Source organism: Delphinapterus leucas, chromosome 18, assembly GCF_059928025.1.
Source record: "Delphinapterus leucas isolate spDelLeu-1000000601 "Yukka" chromosome 18, BTC_Dleu_Yukka2, whole genome shotgun sequence".
In the NCBI taxonomy this organism is placed as follows: Eukaryota; Metazoa; Chordata; class Mammalia; order Artiodactyla; family Monodontidae; genus Delphinapterus; species Delphinapterus leucas.
In genome coordinates, this window is record NC_143146.1 from 76,476,332 (window position 1) to 76,498,468 (window position 22,137).

General features: G+C 43.6%; 1 protein-coding gene across 2 annotated transcripts in view; it reads right to left on the bottom strand.

The window, feature by feature from the left end:
* The window catches only part of TNFRSF19 (TNF receptor superfamily member 19), an 85,373-nt gene that overhangs the window by 43,299 nt on the left and 19,937 nt on the right, over positions 1-22,137 (bottom strand). For both annotated transcript variants that reach the window (XM_022574501.3, XM_022574499.3), the window contains exons 3-4: positions 20,832-20,942; positions 7,425-7,603 (exon numbers count right to left, since the gene is read on the bottom strand). In XM_022574501.3, coding sequence (XP_022430209.1) covers positions 7,425-7,603; positions 20,832-20,942 — 290 coding nt within the window. The remainder of the gene's footprint in view (positions 1-7,424; positions 7,604-20,831; positions 20,943-22,137) is intronic.

Sequence of the window (22,137 nt, forward strand, 5' to 3'; positions counted from 1 at the left end):
TTCGTACACTGAGGTGGGGTGCCCGTGAGGGCGTATGAAATCTGGACATTTCTATTGTCATTTAAATGACAAAATGCCTAGTGAAGTGCTAGTTTTTAACCTTTGAAATTCGAAGACCAAAAATGCTAAGCAAACCATAAAACCATTGGAAAAATGCAGGCAGGTACTGATACAATCGTGATAAAAGGGGGCATGTTTCTAGGCATGACAAGAAACCCAGGAACCAGGATGATAGAGATTAACAGCTTTGAGCACACACACACACACACACACACACACACACACACACAGACGCACAAATACTAGAGGCATCTGAAGAGCAAAAACAAAGCATCATCAACATAGTGGGCAAAAGAAAATTGGAAAATAGTTCTAGTCATGGTATTGTCTATAACTTAAGACTATAAGATAAAACTTAAAAATCATTATGGTGAAAGTGAACAAGACAACTGAAAAACAGGCAAAAAACACTAATTCCCAAAAGAAGAACATTTCATAATTTTAAAACTTCACAATTAAAACTAAAACGATGATGCAATTAAATTTAAAAAATTAACAGTAAAATGTTTAACCTCATTACTAACAAGTAAGTGCAAATTGCAGTGACGATATACCATTTTCACTTAGAAAATTGGGAAAGTGTTGGCGTGAGCCTAGGTAAATAGGCACTTGTGTTTGTTGTCAGTGGGCATATAAATTGACACTTTAGGAGGGCAATTAGCTGGAGGCCATCAGAACTCAATAGAATAGTTTACATTCTACCCAGTAATTTCATTTTTTGAAATTTATCTTCAAAAAATGATCAAGTGGGTGAAGCTGGATGTAAAGAGTGTAACCACTGCATTGCTCATAAAAGAAAAAAAGCCAACGAGGCACAGTCCCATACCCAAAGCAGACATGACCAGCCATGGTAGACCCAAGGCTGTGGAATACAAAGGGGCCTTTAGAAACGATGATGCAGATCTACATATCTATTTTTTTTAATTCATGAAATATCATTAAGTGGAAAAGAAAGAAGTGTGAATAATATAATGCCATTTTGCACAGACACACGCTTTGGTATAGATTCTTTCAGGTCATTTATTTACCAATGCAGCTAAGAAAAATTTTTGTGTATATATTTGCATTGTAAAGAGTTTGGAAGGATATTATATGCCACATATTGACAACTGATTATTTCTAGATGGCGGGGATTCAAGTGATTTTACATATATGTATATCTTCCAACTTTTTCATGACAAAAATAGTGACATGGAGAATAAATTACAGATCACGTTTATGAAGACAGGTAGATGCAATTATTTTGTGGAATTGATAATGTCTAAAATTTATATGGAGCCACAAAAGACCCAGAATTGCCAAAGCAATCCTGAGGAAAACGGACAAAGTTGGAGACATAACCCTCCCAGATTTCAGACTGTACTACAAAGCTACAGTAATCAAAACAGCAGGGTATTGGCACAAAAACAGACATATGGATCAATGGAACAGAACAGAGAGCCCAGAAGTAAACCCATGCACCTATGGTCAGTTAATCTACGACAAAGGAGGCAAGAACATACAATGGAGAAAAGACAGTCTCTTCAGCAAGATCCTGGTTTCAATTCTTTTGGCTAGGACTTCCCTGGTGGAGCAGTGGTTAAGAATCCGCCTGCCAATGCAGGGGACACAGGTTCGAGCCCTGTCTAATATAGTTTTTAAACAGAAAAACTCTTTCTATGTAAATAAGCTAAACAAGTGCTGGGAATCAAGTGTGGACATTATTGAACTTTTTTTTTTTTTTTTTGCGGTACGTGGGCCTCTCACTGTTGCGGCCTCTCCCGTTGCGGAGCACAGGCTCCGGATGCGCAGGTCCAGCGGCCATGGCTCACGGGCCCAGCCGCTCCGCAGCATGTGGGACCCTCCCGGACCGGCACACGAACCCGTGTCCCCTGCATCGGCAGGCGGACTCTCAACCACTGTGCCACCAGGGAGGCCCCAGAACATTTTTAAAATAATGAATTCTACTTGTGACAAAACACTTTGGACGTCTGGGCTCTCCCTGAAATTGAACAAAATATATTTGCCAAAAATATAATTATTAAAATATATGATCAGTTTGGGGGCTGTAACACAAATGAGGCTAGCAGGTGAGAAAATCCCATGTTTTCAATGACCATTAAGTCTAACTAGAAACCCTAACTAGATAGGAGGTTGCAAGGGCCTGCCTTGTTGCCACGGCTCACAGGGGAGGCGATACTTGGGCATGATGCTCATAGCAGCTATCAGCAGCGGTACAGAGATTATCCAAAAGCATTCAGGACCTGCTATGCCAGCTTCTTGATTACAATGGCTGGACGGCAGAATCTAAGACGTTTTTTAACTGCTACGAAATTTTCAAAGCCATCAACCGACTCTCACTTTTTCCACTTAGTACAAATGAGATTAAGGTCTGAATCCTAAAGCACAGAATAATTACTGAATCACCAATAATGTATTAACGATCAAAGACATTGTTTTTTTATTTTTAAAAAGTCTCCTTAAAATTATCATCCAATTTGAAGATGAAGATACAGAAATTAGAGTTTTAAGATGTGACAAAAGATTAAGTGGGTAAAGAAATCTATAAATCTTTAAAAATTATTCTACTCTCTATTTTGTTTAGATTGCCAAGGTTTGGGGGACATAGATATATTTGCAACTCTGCTCCTGACCAAATGAGACAGGACACAAATTTTTAAAAATTAAATAAGACAAAAGAGAACAGAGACATATACACGGTGTCTGGTTAAACTGCTTTTTATCGTTGAACTTTAAATTTTACTCCGTGCTTTCAGCTAATGCAAACAGACAAAAGGAAACCACATTGAATTTTATCTAATTTACTGTCTGATGAGATGCAGCATATAAATACATCTATCCACCCAAAATATTCCCCAACACTGAATGTGAAGAGGCGTTTTTAATTGAGCTGAACCCAAATAATACTACTTAGTCTAATGAACACCAGCTTGATAACTGCTATTTTAAGAAAGCCTGGCTGCAGACACTAACTCTTCCACCAATGAACGCATTTCTGCAGGGGGATGACAGACCCCAGTCCAGCCCTGGTTTCAGAATGATCTCCCTTAATACAGGTTTGAATGCAGCTGCCACGTCCTGTGTGTGACATCAGGTCCCATTTCCTGCAGCGCGTCTGCCGGGGGTGGGTGACAATTCTGCCCTCTCCTACACACCCGTGGACTCCGTGTTTGTGCTGGAGGGTCAGCCCCCTGTTCACAGTTCTCGGCAGCCAAAGCGATGGCCCCAGTGACACTGAGAAGATGCTACTGAAAAGATGACCGTCAGGGGAAGAGCCTGGTGTTGCCTGGGGCGCTCGGGATGGGCAAGGGTTGCCAAGTACCACTCTAAGCAGAAGGACGGAGGACGGACCAGGCGGTTGGGGAGCAGGGCTGACGGGGGTTGCGGGGGGCGTGGGTACAGAACCGGCAGAGGCCATCCTCAGGGGCAGTGAAACAGGACTCGAGCAAGTCATTCATCCACTCCAAGGATGGACTTCCTCCTTTGTAAGGAGGGGGTGATGTTAATCCCCAGTGTTAACCATCCCGGTTACTAAAAGCAGCAAAGAACTGGCAGGGGCTGGGTTACTCTTCCAGGGCGGGGCCCCAGGTCCCCTCGGCAGAGAAGGGAAGGGGGCGTGGGCCAGAACAGGGGCTGGATGCCCTTTGGCCACTTTCAGCAAAGCTTTCACTGGCCCCCAATAACATTAATTGGCAACAATGTCAATGATTTATCTAGTGCTTACTGTGTACTAGGTGCTCTGCTAGGCGCTCTACATGAGCTATGTTCTTAATCCTTCTGACAATTCTGTAGGCTGGTATTATTATTAGATGATATTTTTATAGGTGAGAAGAATCAATGTCAGAGAAATTAAGTAACTGGCCGAAAGCTGTTGACCATATTTGGGAATGAGGGCACTGAATTTCCCTAATTGGTCAAACTGTAGCACAGAGGACAGACTTTCCACACCCGTGTCCGGTGGGGGGCTGGGCCTTTGGCAGCAGAAAATCCTGATCTGAGTGAGGCCTCGGCCGCAGAGGGCAGGCGTCACACCAGGAATAAACTTGCCCACCTTATGCCTGACCTTGGCATTTTTCTGGAGGCAATATGCAATTTATTTATTTTCTTTCTGCCTCCATTTTCCTGTCTGTCAAACGAGTGTCAACTATTTTCCTCTTTCACAAAAATACAGTCAAGCTGGGTGAGCACTTTGAAAACACCCTGGAAGACCTGGAAGAGTAGGAGTCACTCTGTAATTGTTGCCTGCCTCACACCTTCATGCTTGCTTAGAAAGGATGTAATTTTAAACTAATCATATAACTAAACTACGAAACACCATTCAAATGTCTACTCATTTCTAACTTTCCCACATCTAAGCATCTATTTACAGAATGAGCAAACATCGTGACACTAAAGCAGTGGGCTCAGGTGACAACAAATTTGGTGAAGCACGAGGAAGCACGTTTGGCGGGGGCTCCCTCTCATGCTCCAGCAGCCCACGCCTGGGTTCCCCCTTGTAAAAGCCGAGTCCTGGGTCTCTGGGCACTGCCCAGCTCAGCCTGGCATCCCCCGTGGACGCCTCCTCTCCCTGACCCCCATCCTCTTCCCCGGCGGAGAGGGCAGAGGAGTCAAGACCCGGTTCCGTCAGAACAGGAGCAGAGAGGTATCAGGTGCCCAGTTTCTGTCCTTCCATCAGATTTGCACAAGCTCAAGACTCTGGGGAATAATATTCACAGCTCTCAGTGTCTTCTGAGATTACAGGCCACTACTTTCTAAAAACATAACACATCACTGAGATATACTTCACATACCACGCAATCTACCCCTTTAAAGTATTCAAGTAAATGGTCTTTAGTACACTCAGGGAGCTGTGTAGACATCAGCTCAGTCACTTTTAGAACATTTTCATCGGGAAGAAAAGAAACTCTGTACCCTTTGGCAATCACTCCCCCTTCTTCTCAACCCTTCCCAACCACCAGCCCTAGACAACCACTAATTTACTCTGTATTCTTTAGATCTGCCCATTCTGGATATTTCACACCAATGGAATCCTACAATATGTGTTCTTTTGTGATTGGCTTCTTTCACTTGGCATAATGTTTTCTAGGTTTCTCCATGTTGTCATATGTGTCAGTAATTCATTCCTTTTTACCGCTGAATAATATCCCATTGCTAGATACACTCCATTTTGTTTATCCATTCATTGGCTGATGAACATTTGGGTCATTTCTACTTTTTGACTCTCATGTATAAGGCTGCTATGGACATCCGTGTACAAGTTTTTGTGTGGACATGTTTTCAGTTCCCTTGGTTACACGCTCAGGAGTAGAAGTGCTGGGTCGCATGGTAACTCTATGTGCAGCTTTCTGAGGAAACGCCGTACTGTTTTCCGAAGTGGCTGCACAATTTTACATTCCCAGTTTCTCCACATCCTCAGCAACACCTGTTACTGCCTGTCTTTTGGTTATAACCATCCTGGTGGGTGTGAAGTATGTGGGTCTTTTTTTTTCTTTTTTTGCGTTTGCTGATGACTAATTGACGTTGTGTATCTTTTCATGAGCTCACTGGTCATTTGTGTCTCTTCTTTGGAGAAGTGTCTATTCAAATCCTTTGCCCATATTTTAACTGGGTTATTTGTCTTTTTGTTATTGAGTTGTAAGAGCTCTTTATATGTGCTAGATAAGATAGTCCCTTATCACATATATGAGTTACGAATAGTTCCTTTAATTCTGGGGGTTGTTGTTTCAATTTCTTGATGGTATCCTGTGAAGCACAGAAGGCTTTAATTTTGAGGAAGTCAAATATAGCTATTTTTTCTTTGGTCACTTGTCCTGCTGGTGTAAGACCAGTACTTTCTGCATCTGTTTGGGTTCTGAGTCTTCGCATAAGGACTTGCTTGACCCATGAGGCTATTTCCTGCCCTGTTTCTGGCCTTCAGGCCCAGAGCGTTATCTGCCCTCTGGCTTCACTAAAAGCCCCGGAGCGGGCACCCAGCATCTGTCAAATCCCTGCTCCCGTGGGCACGAGCCGGCGGGGTGCAGTCAGCGTCCTCCGTCTGCACTGACTTGGAGCGTGGATTCTGGTGGCAGAGTCCAAGCCACACTGCGCACTGCCTGTGCCATCTCGCCTGAATAACCTTAATGATAAGGCTCACTTTCTTCGTTTTTAAAACACTGTGAACGTCACAGACAATAATTCACGTAAACTGCTTAGCCACTACGTAATACAGTTTGCTGCTCCCGTCATGCTGCCGGCCCTGGTTGCTTTACTTCTGCAATAAAGCCTGGGTTCCAGGAAAGCTCCGGGAATCCTCATCTCTCCTCTGGCTCCACTAGATACTAATTAGGTCCTCCTGATGCTCACTTTGTCCCCTCCCCTCCTTACTTCCTGCAGCAATGCCTCGTCCCTAACAGACCACCACACTGGCCCCACCGAGTCCCGGGCTTCATCAGGACTCTGGCTTCCAACTGCCTGTTTTATCTGGCATGTCCGGCCAACCGTTACCTAGAAGCACTTAAAATGTTAAAGTTCCTCCTCCTGGGCTTTGTCTCCCCACCTGGCCCAGGTGTGGTCCCCTTGCTGTCCACGGCCTGGGTTCCTTTTCAACGTGCCCATTTAAGGTCTCCACTGGTACAGCTGCACCCCCCCCCGGCTCTCACTGCCTCTCCCTCTTCTCCTGTAGCTGCCTTGGCCTCTCGGCACTTTCTGAGATACACCAGGCCATGTCCACCCCAGGGTCTGTGTCCAGAGAGAGCTCACCTTTCCAGCATCGCCCATCCTGATGACCCACCTTGATCCTGCAACCTGCATCCCCTGCACCCCCCAGGGGCACGCCCAACGCCCTGAGCTGCTTGAGATTTTCTTTTTTTCCATAGCAATCATATCTTCCACCTTTTTGTATAACTTATCATTTACTGTGTAGGTATTCGTCAAATCTTATTAGGATATAAGCTGCCTGTGGGTGGGGATCTCTGTCCCTCTCCCCAAAGTGATGCCTTACAAAATACGACTGGATGGCGGTATTTGCATTTCTCCGATCATGTTGAGGATGGACATCTTTGTATGGTCACAGGCCACACACGTGCCTCCTTTGTGAACTGTCTAGTTTTTTCTCTCGTCCCTTTGTCCATGTTTTCTGTTTTATCGATCTGCAGGAACTCTAAGGATTTTCGGGACACGGAGCCTCGGTCACCACGCTTATCCATTGCATTCTAGCCACGCCTGTCGTCGTGCAGGGCACACAGGAGGCCCAGAGAATAGAAGAGCCACGAACCTCAGCAAGTGTGTTCAGGTTAATATCAGCGGGCATCTGCACTTGGAAGGGAACCAGAGGAAAGCCTGTTCAGACTAACTGACTCATTACGCGGGAAGGACTGGCCACATACCCGGGCAGGCAGTCCCCACAGATGGCGTCGCGGGTGGCAGAGCAGTTGGCCTTCTGGAGGCGGCTCAGCAGGGCGCAGTCCAGGCACGGCTTGCACTTCTGAAAGCCCCAGTCCTCCTTGAACCTGTGCGGCCAGCACCTCACACACTGGGCATCCTCCCCGTAGCCAAAGCCACATTCCTGCGGGGATGAACAGGCAAGAGACAGCTATTCAGACCCCGCGAGAGTGAAAAAGGGGGACGAGGAGACGGCGGAGAACTGGGCTGGTGACTACCCAGCGCCCGCCTCTCTGGACACAAAGGCCGCTCTTTCAGCGAGTTCCAATGTGTCTCCCCCTGCTAATAATCTCTCTTACGACCTAAGTATACTTAGGTATACATCCACTTTATTCCAGGAGCACGAGCATTTGAATAAGAAAGGCTCTCCCCCTCCCCCGCCTCCCCCGCTGCTGCGGCATTACCGCCAGCTGAGGGCAGAATGACAGCACTTTCTTCAACTCAGCTGGTCATCTGAGTGCTCTGAAGCTAGAGTCGGGGAAGTATGTAGACACCTACGCACTTATCAAGGCAGAAAGTAAGTGCTGTGATAAGTAACAGGACACAAGGACAGCTGCATACGAAACGTCAGAAGCTTACAATATCCTTAGAGAAACTTGGAATGGTTAGCTGTTTATTACTGTCTGAGAGAGGGAAGATGCTTACTCAACGCTTATAAGAACACTAAATCCTTGTTTGGATCAAACCCTGTGATACTAAAGGTCTCAAGCATATCTAGATTTGGCCATCAGAACCCAGAACTGCTTTCCAAGGATGGGCTTCACAGACGGCTCTTTGACCTGCATACAAGTTCCAGCACTAAATCAATCACAGCATGTCATATGATGCCGTTATAAATGCAGTCACAAAAAGAATGCCATAGACGAGTGTTCATGATGGTTTAAAAAATAAGTTACAAAACAGAATGAGAAATAGGATCCCATTTCTTACAACAACATTAATAGTAAGTGCTAACATTTATCGGGGACTTCCCCTATGCCAGGATCTCATTAATTCCTCCTCCCCCACAATGAGGAAAGCGCTCCCCATGCTCCTATTTCCTGGATGGGAGTATGGGGTTTCCCAGAAGGCATGCACCTTAACCAAAGAGACATTGCTAATGTCAGAACCAGGATCTGAACCTACACGGTTTTTAAATTAATTAATTAATTAATTAATTTATTTATTTATTATATAGCGCTTTACAATTTTCAAAAGTTTCACACACATGATTTCATATAATCCCATAATAATCCTTTTTAAAAAATCCTCTATCCCTATATTGCCCCTCTCCCTCCCTCTCCCCACTGGTAACCACTAGTTTATTCTCTTTTATCTGTGAGTCTGCTTCTTTTTTGTTTTACTCACTAGGTTGTTGTATTTTTTAGATTCCACATACAAGTGATATAATACAGTATTTGTCTTTCTCTGTCTGACTTACTTCACTTAGCACAGTGCCCTCCAAGTCTTTCCATGTTGCCACAAATGGCAGAATTTCTTTCTTGTTTATGGCTGAGTAATATTCCATTGCATATACGTACCACATCTCCTTTATCTGTTCATCTGTGGATGGGCACTTAGGTTGCTTCCATACCTTGGCTATTGTAAATAGTGCTGCTATGAACACTGAGTGCACGTATCTTTTCAAATTAGTGTTTTTGTTTTTTTCAGATGTATACCTAGGAGCAGAATTGCTGAGTCATATGGTACGAACCTACATGGTTTAATTCCAGAGCCAGACTTCATACCACTACACTCTGGGACTTTCAGACACTTTATGTGACATATACACAGGAAGATGTCTGAAAGATTACATATCAAATGTTAACACGGTTATCTGCACTATGTGATGGTTTCTACAGAACGCTGGCCATTAAAAAGAAAATCAGACAGCAGCTCTCGAGCTGCAAACAGAGCCCCACGTGGAGGGCATGCTGGGAGCCCACACACAGCCAGAGGGGCAGCGGGGTGGAGGGGGGCTCCCAACCACAGCCTCAGCTTCCTCATTGGGAACCACGGAAGCCAGAACACAGATCCAGCGAGGTCAGAATTCTGGCTTCTCCATAAAATTTATATATTTAACTTCTTCATCCATATTTTTATACAAAGTCAACTAAGCAGTACTTATTGGCTGAAAATTAAATCAAAACCAACACACACACACACAAAGATACAAATGAACTTATTTACAAAACAGAAATAGACTCACAGACAAATGTATGGTTACCAAAGGGGAAGGGTGGGTGGAGGGAGGGATAAATTAGGAGGTTAGGGTTAACATATACACACTACTATATATAAAATACGTAATCAATAAAGACCTACTGTATAGCACAGGGAACTCTAGTCAATATCTTGTAATAACCTGTAAGGGAAAAGAATCTGAAAGAGTATACATACATACATATATATATACATATATATGTGTGTATGTATGTATAACTGAATCACTTTGCTGTACACCTGAAACTAACACGACATTGTAAATCAACTATACTTCAATTAAAAAACAAAAACCAACACAAAGAATAGTATTCCCTGTACTCAATAAGCCACTCAATAAAGGATATTAGCAATGACACTTCAATCCAGACCTCACTAATGAACTCACTCACCTTTGGGAGGGGCTATCCCTTCCTTTCCCCCTTCAATTCCTCTGCCAGTCTTTCAAATGTGTGTCTTGAACAAGCACAGCAAAGAGCAGGGGAGAAAAACAAAGCAGAAGGTCAGCACCTTCCTAACCCTGAGGGCTCCAGCTAGACAATGTTCTGAACCAAAGGCACAGACAGAAGCAGGGGGGAAAAGTTTTAAATACTAATTCACAAATTAGAATTTCTTTAGAATTGTTAACAGGGATTATCTTTTATGGGGGGGGTAGTGGAATTATGAGGTGTTTTCAGTTTTTATACTTCTGTAATGATTTGATTTTCGTGCACAAAGCATCTCTAGTAATCAGGAAAACAATACAGACACACACTGAGAAAGAATTTCTTAGGATGTGTACTTGGTCTTGGCGGGAAGGAGGCCACTGCTATTTTGGGGGGCTGTGCACAGCAGTGGGATCTGCACCAGGACAGTGTTAGCTGCTGAGAGAGCCCCAGGCATCCAAAGGCTTTCTTTAGGCACAGAAGGGAGCCTCCCACCCCGAGTCCCAGGATCAAAGCGTGTGCACATGACATCCGGGGCAGGACCTCCTCACTCACACGCTGGGCATATCCCTCAAAGTTCCTGCGGCAGTGATTTCAACATCACGCTTTGATCCAGGCAGCTGGGACTGTAAGGGTCTCATATACAGGTTAACACACAACAGAGAAGGAAAGAAAAAGGGAGGGAGAGGAAGATAGGAAAACAAAGGGAAAGAGGTAGGCGTCTATGAACTGGTAGCAAACGTCAGAAATGTTGCTTTTCAAGCCAGGCTGATACAGGGGGAAAGTGTATATTTTCCTGCATTGGAGCCAAAGACACATCGGCCACTTGCCAGCTAAGTTTTTTTGGGAACTCTCTGACCCTCAGACTCTTCATCTGTGAGATGGGATAACAATGCAGGCCCTACAGGGTTACTCTGAGGAATAAAAGGGAAAACATATGAAGCCTCTAAACTCTAAATCAAGCACAGGTGTCCATAAACAAATGATACCCATGGCCATTACTGTTTTGGATTCTCTACAGCCCAACAGACCGATTTTCTTGATTCCAGTATAATAAAGCTTCACTGGGGAATAAAGGGATCTTCAGACCCCAATTTTTTCTAGGCTACTTCAAACATCACTTTCCATCTAAAACATTTTTATTGAATAAAAATTTTTCTAAATCGAATCCCAAGTACCTCCTTTTTTTTTTAATTTTTTTTTTTTTTTGCGGTACGCGGGCCTCTCACTGTCGTGGCCTCTCCCGTTGTGGAGCACAGGCTCCAGACGCGCAGGCTCAGCGGCCATGGCTCACGGGCCCAGCCGCTCCGTGGCACGTGGGATCCTCCCGGACCGGGGCACGAACCCGTGTCCCCTGCATCGGCAGGCGGACGCTCAACCACTGCGCCACCAGGGAAGCCCCCAAGTACCTGCTTTTGAAAATGGGTACATAAGATAGAATTTAACCTTTCCTGGTTGAATCCACTACTGCGTTGTGCCGTCATACAAAGAACTAGGCAGTCCTGGGCCTGTGGGGCCGTTCTGCTGTTCTAACGCCTCTGCCACGTGGTCAGCGGCCCTCCCTCCCTCCTGCCGAGCCTCGCTGTCTGTAGCCACTCACTTCCCCTCCCCAGTCCTGAGAAACTAGAGAAATGATCTGACTAGAAATGAACTTGAAAGAATATACACAGGTGTATTGACAGTTCCATCTCTTTTGAGAAAACATATACTTCAGTGTTGGGAAATCTTTGTGCTTCTTTTTTGATTCCTGGCCGTGTCTAGAGTTTATATTGTACATAAGCACCGCTTTGACCAATGAGTTTTTGCCATGTATCGTTGTGTGTGATTTACATGTCATTAGATTTTATAGAATGAGGATTTCATGGAACTTTTTTTTTTTTTGGTTCACTCTACACTGGACCAAATCATGTACAGAAAGAAAAAGCCAGGCTCCAAGTGCATCACCGCTTTTGCCTTTATTAACTGGATACCGCCTTACTATTTCTGCCTGCAGCTTATATGCCCTGGCGGCAGCTGCAGCAATTCTCTTTGGGGTAGATTTCGGTGAGGGCTTGAGATAAGGCTTTGTATCATCACTATCACAAAAGAGTACCAAAATGTACAGAGCAGGTACCATGAGCCATACTTGTACAGAGATCGATTATTTGGGGGAATTTTATTCAAAATATATTTTCTCTCAGAAACAGACTCACAGACACAGAGAACACACGTGTGGTTGCCAAGCGGGACGGGGGGTGGGGGAGGGATGGAGTGGGAGTCCGGGATTAGCAGATGCCAACTAGTATGTGTAGGATGGATAAACAACAAGGTCCTGCTGTATAGGGAACTACGTTCAATATCTTATGATAAACCATATGGAAAAGAATATGAAAAAGAACGTATGTATGTATAGCTGAGTCACTTTGCTGTACAGCAGAAATTAACACAACACTGTAAATCAACTACACTTCAATAAAATTTTAAAAATATATACTTTCTCTAAAGTATTTGCCATTTAAAAAAAGATTATTAGAAACACAGCCTAATATTATTTTTAAACTTTTAAGAATAATATCATCACTTTCAGTTCATGAGAGTCTAAGAAGTGTATGAAGTGCTCATTCCACATGTTAAATTAACTAGACACCTTGAATTAACTAGGAATTCAGAGCAGTTATTTCCAAAGAATTACTGTATAGCATCCATGGCAGCAACCACATTTAGAGCTGATTTGTCATAGTTCTAAAGCACCATAAACGTAGAAACGTCATAATTATTTGAAATCCAGGCTATAAAGTAAAAAGCATATAAATATTAAATTACCCCCCCATATAAATGTCTACCTTGAGGTTTTTATTTCATTCAGTAAAACAAGGTGGTTAAAATGCCTTGAAATCTTCCATATTAAGTTCAATAAACAACTACCAAGAGAAACGGAAGGAGGTGAAACAACGGAGAGAGAGAGACAAAGACAGAGAGAGTGAAAGAGACAGAGAGAGAGACGGGGGTGGGGGGGAGGTCACCAGCCCCTGTCCCATGGTAACCCGTCTTTCCATCCTCCGTCCCTAACTTCCTACTCCCCCACCGTGCCAGGTCTGGGGAAACCTCCCAGACACATCCTCCTCGTGTGTGGACAACTATCCCGCGTCTCCTTTTCGTTCACCCCGCTCGGCGCGCTGTGGGAGCGCTGGCATCAGCCCCTGAGCGCGGGTTCCCCCGCAGGGATGCAGGTTGGTACCCCACGCGAGCTGCTCTTACTCATCACTGCACCCAGATGCTGGGGCACAGAGGGTACCCTTCGAGCGCAACCAACTGAGCTGGCAAGCATCACGTGATCTAATTGGGCATCTCATGAAAATACCAACAGTATTAGATCTTTTAGTTTTTCCCATGTGACCTTGGGGCACAAGGGGGAGAGCTCCCAGGCACAGTGCTTCCTTTGGGGACAGAAGCAGAGGTGTGGACAGGCCCATGGTGACAGGAGGAAGGGGCAGGCTGCCCACACTGGCTCTGCTCAGTCTTTCCTTTGACAGACTCTCTGCTTGACCAAAGTCTGCAGGCGTCTCTGAGCCACTTTTTCGACTGCACCCTGTTCTTAGGTCTGGTCTTGAAGAACCCGGTTGTCCGAGGATCCTGTCCAGTTGGTTTAGCCAGAATCCCCCATCCTCAGTACCTGCTTATTCTCCATATCTGACCTCCCAAGCCACCCACCCTACCCCCCGCCCCAGGTGAGGCCTGGTCCCCTGTCCGCCTGCAGCAGGAATCCTGGCGTCTATTTAGCCAGGATCCCCCTTCCTCCGCCGTTTCCTCTTGGTGAGCATCCACCCTGCCCCCCGCTCTGCTCCGGGGCTATAACCCCCATGTGTCCACGTTGGATGTGGAGCTGAATGCGGTTCTGGAGCGAGGTCTCTCTTCTCCTGTTGCAAAAGCTCCTGAATAGAATTTGTTTTTACTGCTGTAACCTCTGTCCTGTTCTGGTTTTCTTTGACACTTTCCAGGTTGTACTGAGTTCGCCCTCTCACCAGTTATTAGAAGGACTGTGTGTGTGTGTGTGTGTGTGTGTGTGTGTGTGTGTGTTTGGTGTGGGAGGCTAAGGGAGAGGGAGGAGAAGGGGGAGGGAAGAGTGAGTCAGTCACTGGCCTGGGCTCCAGAATTAGCTACATGTTTTATTCTTATGGAGGACGGTCTGCCATTAATATCAATGCTAGAAATGCGTTGAGGCTTGAAAACAATATGGCAGTTCTTTATTTTTGAAATTACGACCTGGTGCCTAAAAGCTTAAAGGAAATACCTAGGACTGCCCTGAATCACCAGGAAGGCCTTTTTATTAATAAACTTTGAGGTGGGAAAATATACACATGGATAGAAAAGAATGCATTGCCATAGGGTTCCTACTTACTTGCCCAAATCATAAAATAAGTGACTAACCCTTGGCATCTGACATCGCCCCCTACCCTGCCTTCCCCAAAGCCCACATCCCTGAAGCTGTCAAAGGTTCTCTGCGTGACCACGCTTGAGTCGGCCTCCTGAACCTTCTCCCGGCCCATCTGCGCATGGCCTCGTGAAATCTAGTTCCAGCAAGAACCCTGCGGGGTCAGTTTAACCAGGGCCCTCACCCTCAGGGTCCTCAGCCTCCCACCCCCCAGGTGACATCCGGCCGTCCCACCCTGTGTTCAGCGAGAACCCGTCGGGTCGGCTTCGGTCAGAAACTCTCTGCCTCTTGTGTCTCCTGGTAGTAATTCCCACCACTGACTCGACCCCTACTCCTCGGCTACGAGTTCCCACTCATCCAGGCTGTATTCGGAGATCAGCCCCTTCCCTCCCCGCTGTAAAATCCCCATGCCTACTGCAAAGGTTCTGAATAATGCCTGCCCTGCCAACTTCAGCAAGTGCCACTGAGTATCTTTTCTTTCACCGTAGTTACGCCAGTGCGTAATAAAGAGCTAATGCTGGGTAAACAGACGGATGAACAAATATTGCATGAAGCAGTATTTGCTAAAGTTTATTATTAGTAGCAGTGTTAGTATTAGTACTACTACTATTATTTTATCCCAGGGAGCAAAAGCCTGTAAGGGCCACAGCAACATCTCCTAGCTGGTAAGGCCATGTCTTCCCCCTGGGCGGGTGGAGGTGTGAGCAGCTTCCTTATCTTGGCTCCAAAGCAAGAGAGGGCTGGGCCCAGCTGGGCTTCTTCCAGCCGAGCTGGGGGCAGCCGTGGCTCTGTCACTCTGCCCAATATTTTTAAGCCACATTTGGTGGCTTTCCAGTAGCAAAATGACTGAAAGTAAACAGTGCTCACATCCCCTTCTTTCTTCTCTCCCTCTGCAAATCCAGAACTGAACAAAAAACACCAGTGGATCCCACCTACACGCTGGGGCAGCAGGCCCGCGCCCCGACAGGGGAGATCCTCACAGACCATGAATTATCCAGGAAACACATCCAGGGGCCTCCGGTCAAAAGCACTATTTATTTGTACAGCCAATAAGTATTAACTTGGGTTCTTTGAACTTTGAAAGCTCAATCTGGATGGAGAAGAAGTTATTTATAAAGAAAATCTAGGGCACACAAATGGAAATGACAAATTAGATTCAGGTGTGGCTGGTGTTCAGCAATCAGCTTTTTGATTTCCTTTAAGAAAACAACGCCAAAGACATATCCCCCCAACTTTTGGTTTGTGAAAACCCATAGTTGAGTTTTCTAACGAAAAATTACAAGCTAGAGCTTGTTAATATCTGCCAAACACCACTGGGCTTGATTAGGTATAATTAAACACAAATAAAGTGAGCGACACTGTAATTAAATGGCAGAAATGAATCTTTTTTATGCTTGAAAATTACATTAATTTTTGTGTGATTTTCTTCCTAAGGATGTAAACAGTTTTCCAAAGAGGAGATGTCTTTAAAAATAGGAAGCCCCGCATGCACCCGCGGGGAGGGAAGGGTGCTGTTGTTTACAAGAATTAACTTTTTTCACATTAACTAAAGTCATCCCAATAATTGCTTAGCAAAGCCTACTTTGAAAACCGTTCCAGAGACTTGAAGTCTGTTTCCAGAGGCTCATGCAAAAACTAGTTTCCTGATTTACTGCCGGGAGGCGATCATGTTAAAAGTACACTGTTGGCATTAATGCTCGGTGCGGAGGAGGGGCCGTGGGCGGGCAAACTCAAGACGGTGAGAATTCAAGTCTAATGTGGCCACTTCGGGAAAACAAAAATCATCTCCCGCTCACTCTCACGAGCCCCAGGACGCCACCGAACACTCACGCACACGGTCGTGGTCAAAACGCCCACCGTAGCTTGCTTACAGAGCCATGGAAATCATACTCGGTATTTTTTGCCTCGGAAATAGGAAAAAGACATTATTCATTATCTTTATCATAAACTTTCAAAGACTAAAACTTAAACCCTGCGGTGGGGGAGAGAGTAAATAGGGCTCAAGGGGATAAAGTCCTCAACACAGATTCTAGATGGCTCGGTGACCCGTCACATATTTTCCCAAAGATTCAGGAAAACGACTTCCTAAGCTGAGTTACTAAAAAGAGCCGAAATGACAGAGATGGTGCTTGGGGCTCTGTGGGAGGGACCTGGGAACCGAAAGGGCTGCTGAGATGCTACCGCTCTGCTTGGCCCCAGGGCAGCGCTGGTGGGCGGAGCCAGCGGAGTGGGAGGGACGGGTGGGGACCTGGACAAGCGCACTGCCCGGAGGAGGAGGGCGGGGAGAAGGCTGCTGGGAGCAGCTCCTGCATCGCACACGCTGGGATATTTGTCTGTGTTTTCAAAGTTGGTCCTAAGCCACTGCTTCTGGAGGGAAGTCGATCATTCTAGAACAACACTGTCCAATATGACAACCATAACCTCACATGGGGAAACTTAAATTTCATTACTTAAAATGAAATAAAATAAGCAACCCAGTTCCTCGGTGACACCAGCCACAGTTCACGTGTTCGATAACCACAGTGGCTCGTAGCACCCGTGTTGAACAGCACAGGTAGAGACCATGTGCGTCAGCACAGAAAGTCCTCCCAGGTGCGCTGTCCTCGGGCATTATCAAGGCGGGAGGCAGACGGTGACCCCAAGAGCCCCCCTCCCCCCGACACTGTCACTTACTTACAGTGATGGTGGACACAGCGACTAACCTCTGTGTCGCATCTGTAGACAGGGGTAGTTATATATACTCCCCACTTAAGACGTATGCTGTAAGAATTCCTTATGTCATACAAAGATCACATAGAACCTGGCTCACTATAATACATGTTGGCCAATGTTAGCTATTTTCATTGCATGGTATATATCACAGACTCACAATTAAAGACATTTTGAGAGAGAGTCCATATTTTTTAGGTTAAGACACACCCTGTAGATGAACACACACAAAGTATCCAGGGTGAGAGGTGAAAATAAGTACTCGTTTAAAAAGTGGCCAAAGATGAGAAGGGTACTGCTCTCAACAAGCATCAAGGGTCTTATTGAACCTGGAGCTGCTGCCTAGACTCCTTACGCTCTCACAATTGAAAGGAAGTAAAAAGCGGTCGGGAAGCGCTGACCACACACCACAGGTGAGCAGAGCACATGCTGCCCCTGGAAAGCTCTTCCAGCACCTTCCAACAGGCCCAACTGCATGTCCCAATGTAGAGACCTAACCGTGGGAGAGTAAGCCACACCTCGTGAAAAGGCAGGACTGAATGCCTTCCAAAGAAAATAATAATTAGGAGTAATAAAACCACAGATGGAAATTTTAACTACACCTGCTTACCCAAAGTATTTCCAAGCTTGAGTTTTAAGGTATAGATATATGTCTGTAATTCGAAGAACCCCATGACCCGGAATTTATTTTGGATAGACATGGTAGTAGAAAAATGGACAGAAGTTTTCAATTATGCTTAGCACAGCAGAATAAGTTACATAATAATGTTAGAATCAAGATTATTAAAAACTCTATGTTTGGTGAAAATGCTCTTTTAAAAATTCTTAATATAAAGAAAACTTTAGTTGTGGATATCAATAATTTGACCCAGCTTCCCTACTTTTTCATAACTAATTATAAAATATTTGCTATTTATTGTGCTTTCAAAATTTCAAACACCACTGGTAGCCAAAAGGGTACACCTCAGTTACCAAAGTAAAGACTCTTGGACTCACCGCAATGATATAGTCAGTATTCCAAGCAACAAGCAAATAGACTATTTATAAATGTAGTTATCTAACAATTTAACAAAAACTTCGTCTCAGTGAAAAGAATAAATTTTGCCTTGATTTGCAAAGCTTGGAAGTGACAATTAACCAGGTGAACATACTTGTTGATTCAAGTGATTTATCTGATTTTAATATACTCAGAACTTACTCTTCTTTCCTTTGAAAGATGTATGTTCTTGCTAAAAATTTAATAAAGGCAGCCTGGAAGGAAGAAACTGCAAATTCACGAGTGGACAGTTTAGAAACTTCCAGCTCCAAAGTAATTGTTTATAAAAAACTCACATCCTTTGCCTTGATTAACTAACTAGAAAATAAAAATGTATTTTTACTTCCATAGGTGTGTTTGACTCCTTTGCCTTTCTTATGTTTTACATTTTAGACCCTGAGCGAGGCTCACTTGCTAATTTTATTTACTAAGAGCCAAAACCAAGCTAAAAGACTTGGCAAAACATTATTTGCAACACACAATCACACATTCATTAACTTTTATATTACTAGATTTAACTGTCACCTTCTTTTCCAAAACCTATCCGAGGCTGACAGATCCGTCCACTCCTTGAGCAAAGATTCGCTAAGTGTCTGTCACAAGGAGCTGGGCGGTCTGTTTAGACAGTGAGGGTGAAAGCTGAGGGGTTGCCTGCCTGCAGGGTGGACACCTCAGGACAGGCAGGAACACGCTCTACATTTGTAAGTTTGTGCTTCTGAGTGGGTCCTGAGAATCTAATATTTCAGTGGCGTCGTTACCTTTACTTTTACTCTTTCTCACTCAATGTTTTGTCCTGGTCTTTTTTTAATGAGGAAAATGATCATAAATATTAATAACTAAAATAAGTACACACAGGCAGGGTTATTCAGATTGTTTCCTTTTGGTTGCTCCAATAAAGTTGGACAGCTACTGCAATACTCGGGGAAAATGACTACCTAATGAAAAATACTTCTTATGGATATCTGTGGGAAATTATGAAATACAGAAACTGTTATCAGATAATCTCAGAGGATGGATTTAAAAAAAAATACTGCGAGCCGACAGAACCTTCATCTTCATTCTCTAGATAAAGGATGAAGGTTAGGGAGCAATTTCTTAGAAATGATTCACTCATCTCTTCGAATCTGTGATTCATTCGTATTTTCACAGAGATTTGACAAAAGAACTCTGAGGGGTAGAAACATCACTGTTTTCCTCGCGGGCACAATCGCATTCTTAACTACTTTGTTGACAGATCCTAGATATGCAGCCCTCCTGTTATAAAGGACCTTTTTACATCCAACAGAGCAAAACCTACGTCTGAAAACTCATGTTACTACAATCCACAGGGATTTAAAAAACATCGGCCAGGGTGCTTCAGCAACTAGACACCGCGGAGTTCAAACTTCAGCCAGTTCCTTCCAAGCGGACGGCACAAGAAGCTGAAAGCCAAAATATTAAACACAACACCCAGAGAGGCCATCCACCAGGAATCACTTGTGGAATGCATAATTCTTTGTTTCCTGCTGTTTGCAGACCATCGATCAAAAATCTATGAATGACAAGACTCAAATTCAGAGAACAGCAGACTGTAGGGGAAAGGACTTCTCTTTGAAAAGTCACTTAAAATAAAAAGACACATCTTTTGTTCCTTTTCTAACAGGAAGACCTTGGTGCATTCTTTAGAACAAAACGATACATCAATTGTCCACAACTGGTGACGTCTTCAAAAGGTCAGAAAATAAAGCAAATGCATGTGCGGCTCTGAACATGCTCACGACAAAGTGCCCAGGAACACCCAGAACTCTGAATCCACCCAGTTGGAACACAGCTGCTTCACAAGCAGTGGTGAAGATGAATACATTGAAGATGCTCCTGGGAGTAGCATATACTCAAAGTGGGAAAATTAATAATCATACTGGCACTGTCAAAGGAATGTTCAAAACCCTGGCTTGGAAAAGAACTGCGACCTTGGAGCCTGGTTACTTAAGACACTGCTGGGGCTCTGTTTTTCTTGACTAGTAATTGTAACCTTAATTTTAAGAAAAAGAAGGCCCAGTAAATAGTATTATTACCATTTCCTGTTATCAATGCTTTATTTATAAATCTTTAGCAGAATGCTGATTCTTTTAATTAAAGCAAATAAACCTTAATGATTCTACTCTTTTTTAGAATTTATTTTATTGAAGTATAGTTGATTTACAATGTTGTGTTAATTTCTGCTGTACAGCAAAGTGACCCCATTATTCATATACTTTTTCATTACAGTTTATCACAGGTCACTGAATAATTCCCTGTACTATACAGTAGGACCTTGTTGTTTAATGATTCTATTCTTTCAATAAAATACAATAAACACTAAATTATACACAACAATGACATTTATTGAATTACGGTTATTAGAATCTATTTCTTTTATCTCAGTAAGACACATGAATCGAATGTACTGAAAAGGGAATTGTGCAATACTTGGCTAAAGGGACATGACAAACCAAGAAATCTTCACTAGTCATTAACTGAAAGAATTTAGCTGAAAAGAACGCATTTTAAAGACAGAGATCTACAACTTTCCCACACACCCGACAGTTACCTTGGACAACTCCATGCCTGGCCCGCACTGCTTGCAGAGAACGCAGTTTCCTGACTGATTCCTGAATTCCTGTGGTCCACAGTCTCCTGTTTCACAGATCACTCTACATGCCTGAAATAAATGTTTCACAACACGTTATCTTAAGGGAAGTTAATTCTATTTTTCACAAAAAAGGAATAGTATCTTCAGTGTTATTCGCATAATCACTGAATGTAAACATTAATTCAGAGTGAGGCCAACTCAGTTTTCACTTTAGGAAGAATAACCACTTTCTGGAAAAGTCAGTGGGACAATTCAATCAACAAGCCTGATTCTTCTCTGTATTCCTTGAATGAGAGTTCTCTTTTTCTGGATTTAACTGCTATCTTCTTCTGACACTTTTCTGAGTACCCAAGGTAAAAACAGGTAGAAACTGCTCTCTTTTCTAAGTAAGAAGGTGTATAAAAGAACAGTTATGCAGAGACCGAGGTCCTTTTGCAACCTGAAAACGTCTGAATTCAAGAATTATATTTTTGCTCTTTAAGAAAACATATCTCCCATAATGAGTTGAATAAATAAGTAAATGGAATACATATACTAGTCCCAAGAGCTCTGCTATTATCCTTTAGACATATCTGATACCCAGCTTTGATGCAGAAGTTTTTCAGCTGAATTCCACTTACTTAGAGTTCATCATTCAAAAAATTCTGACAATTGTGACATCAGTAAAATTCCTGATAATGATGAAAATAACAATGGCCCAATTCTCTGAATGCTTCAGAGTAAAAGTGTCATGTAAACATGAACTTACTTTCCTACTGATTGCCATCTTGCCACTTAAATTGGACCTAACAATATACTTTTTTTAAAAATTAAAGTATAGTTGATTTACAATGTTATGTTCATTTCTGCTGCCCAGCAAATTGATTCAGTTATACATATATATACATTCTTTTTCATATTCTTTTCCATTATGGTTTATATCCAGATATTGAATATAGTTCCCTGTGCTATATAGTAGGACCTTGTTGTTTATCCATCCTATATGTAATAGTTTGCATCTGCTGACCCCAAACTCCCAACCCATCCCTCCCCCACTCCCTCCCCCTTGGCAACCACAAGTCTGTTCTCTATGTCCTAACAATAAACTTTGGTTCACAGCATAGGACTTAAATGCAAAGATTATCTGCTTTGCAAAAACAAAGGTTGTAAGTCATTTTCAAGATATAGTCTTTATTTTTTATTTTACCTAAAAATGTAAGTTCATCTTATACACACCATCCTACAAAAGTGTGTATATCTGCTTCTTAACAGACGGTATTTCATT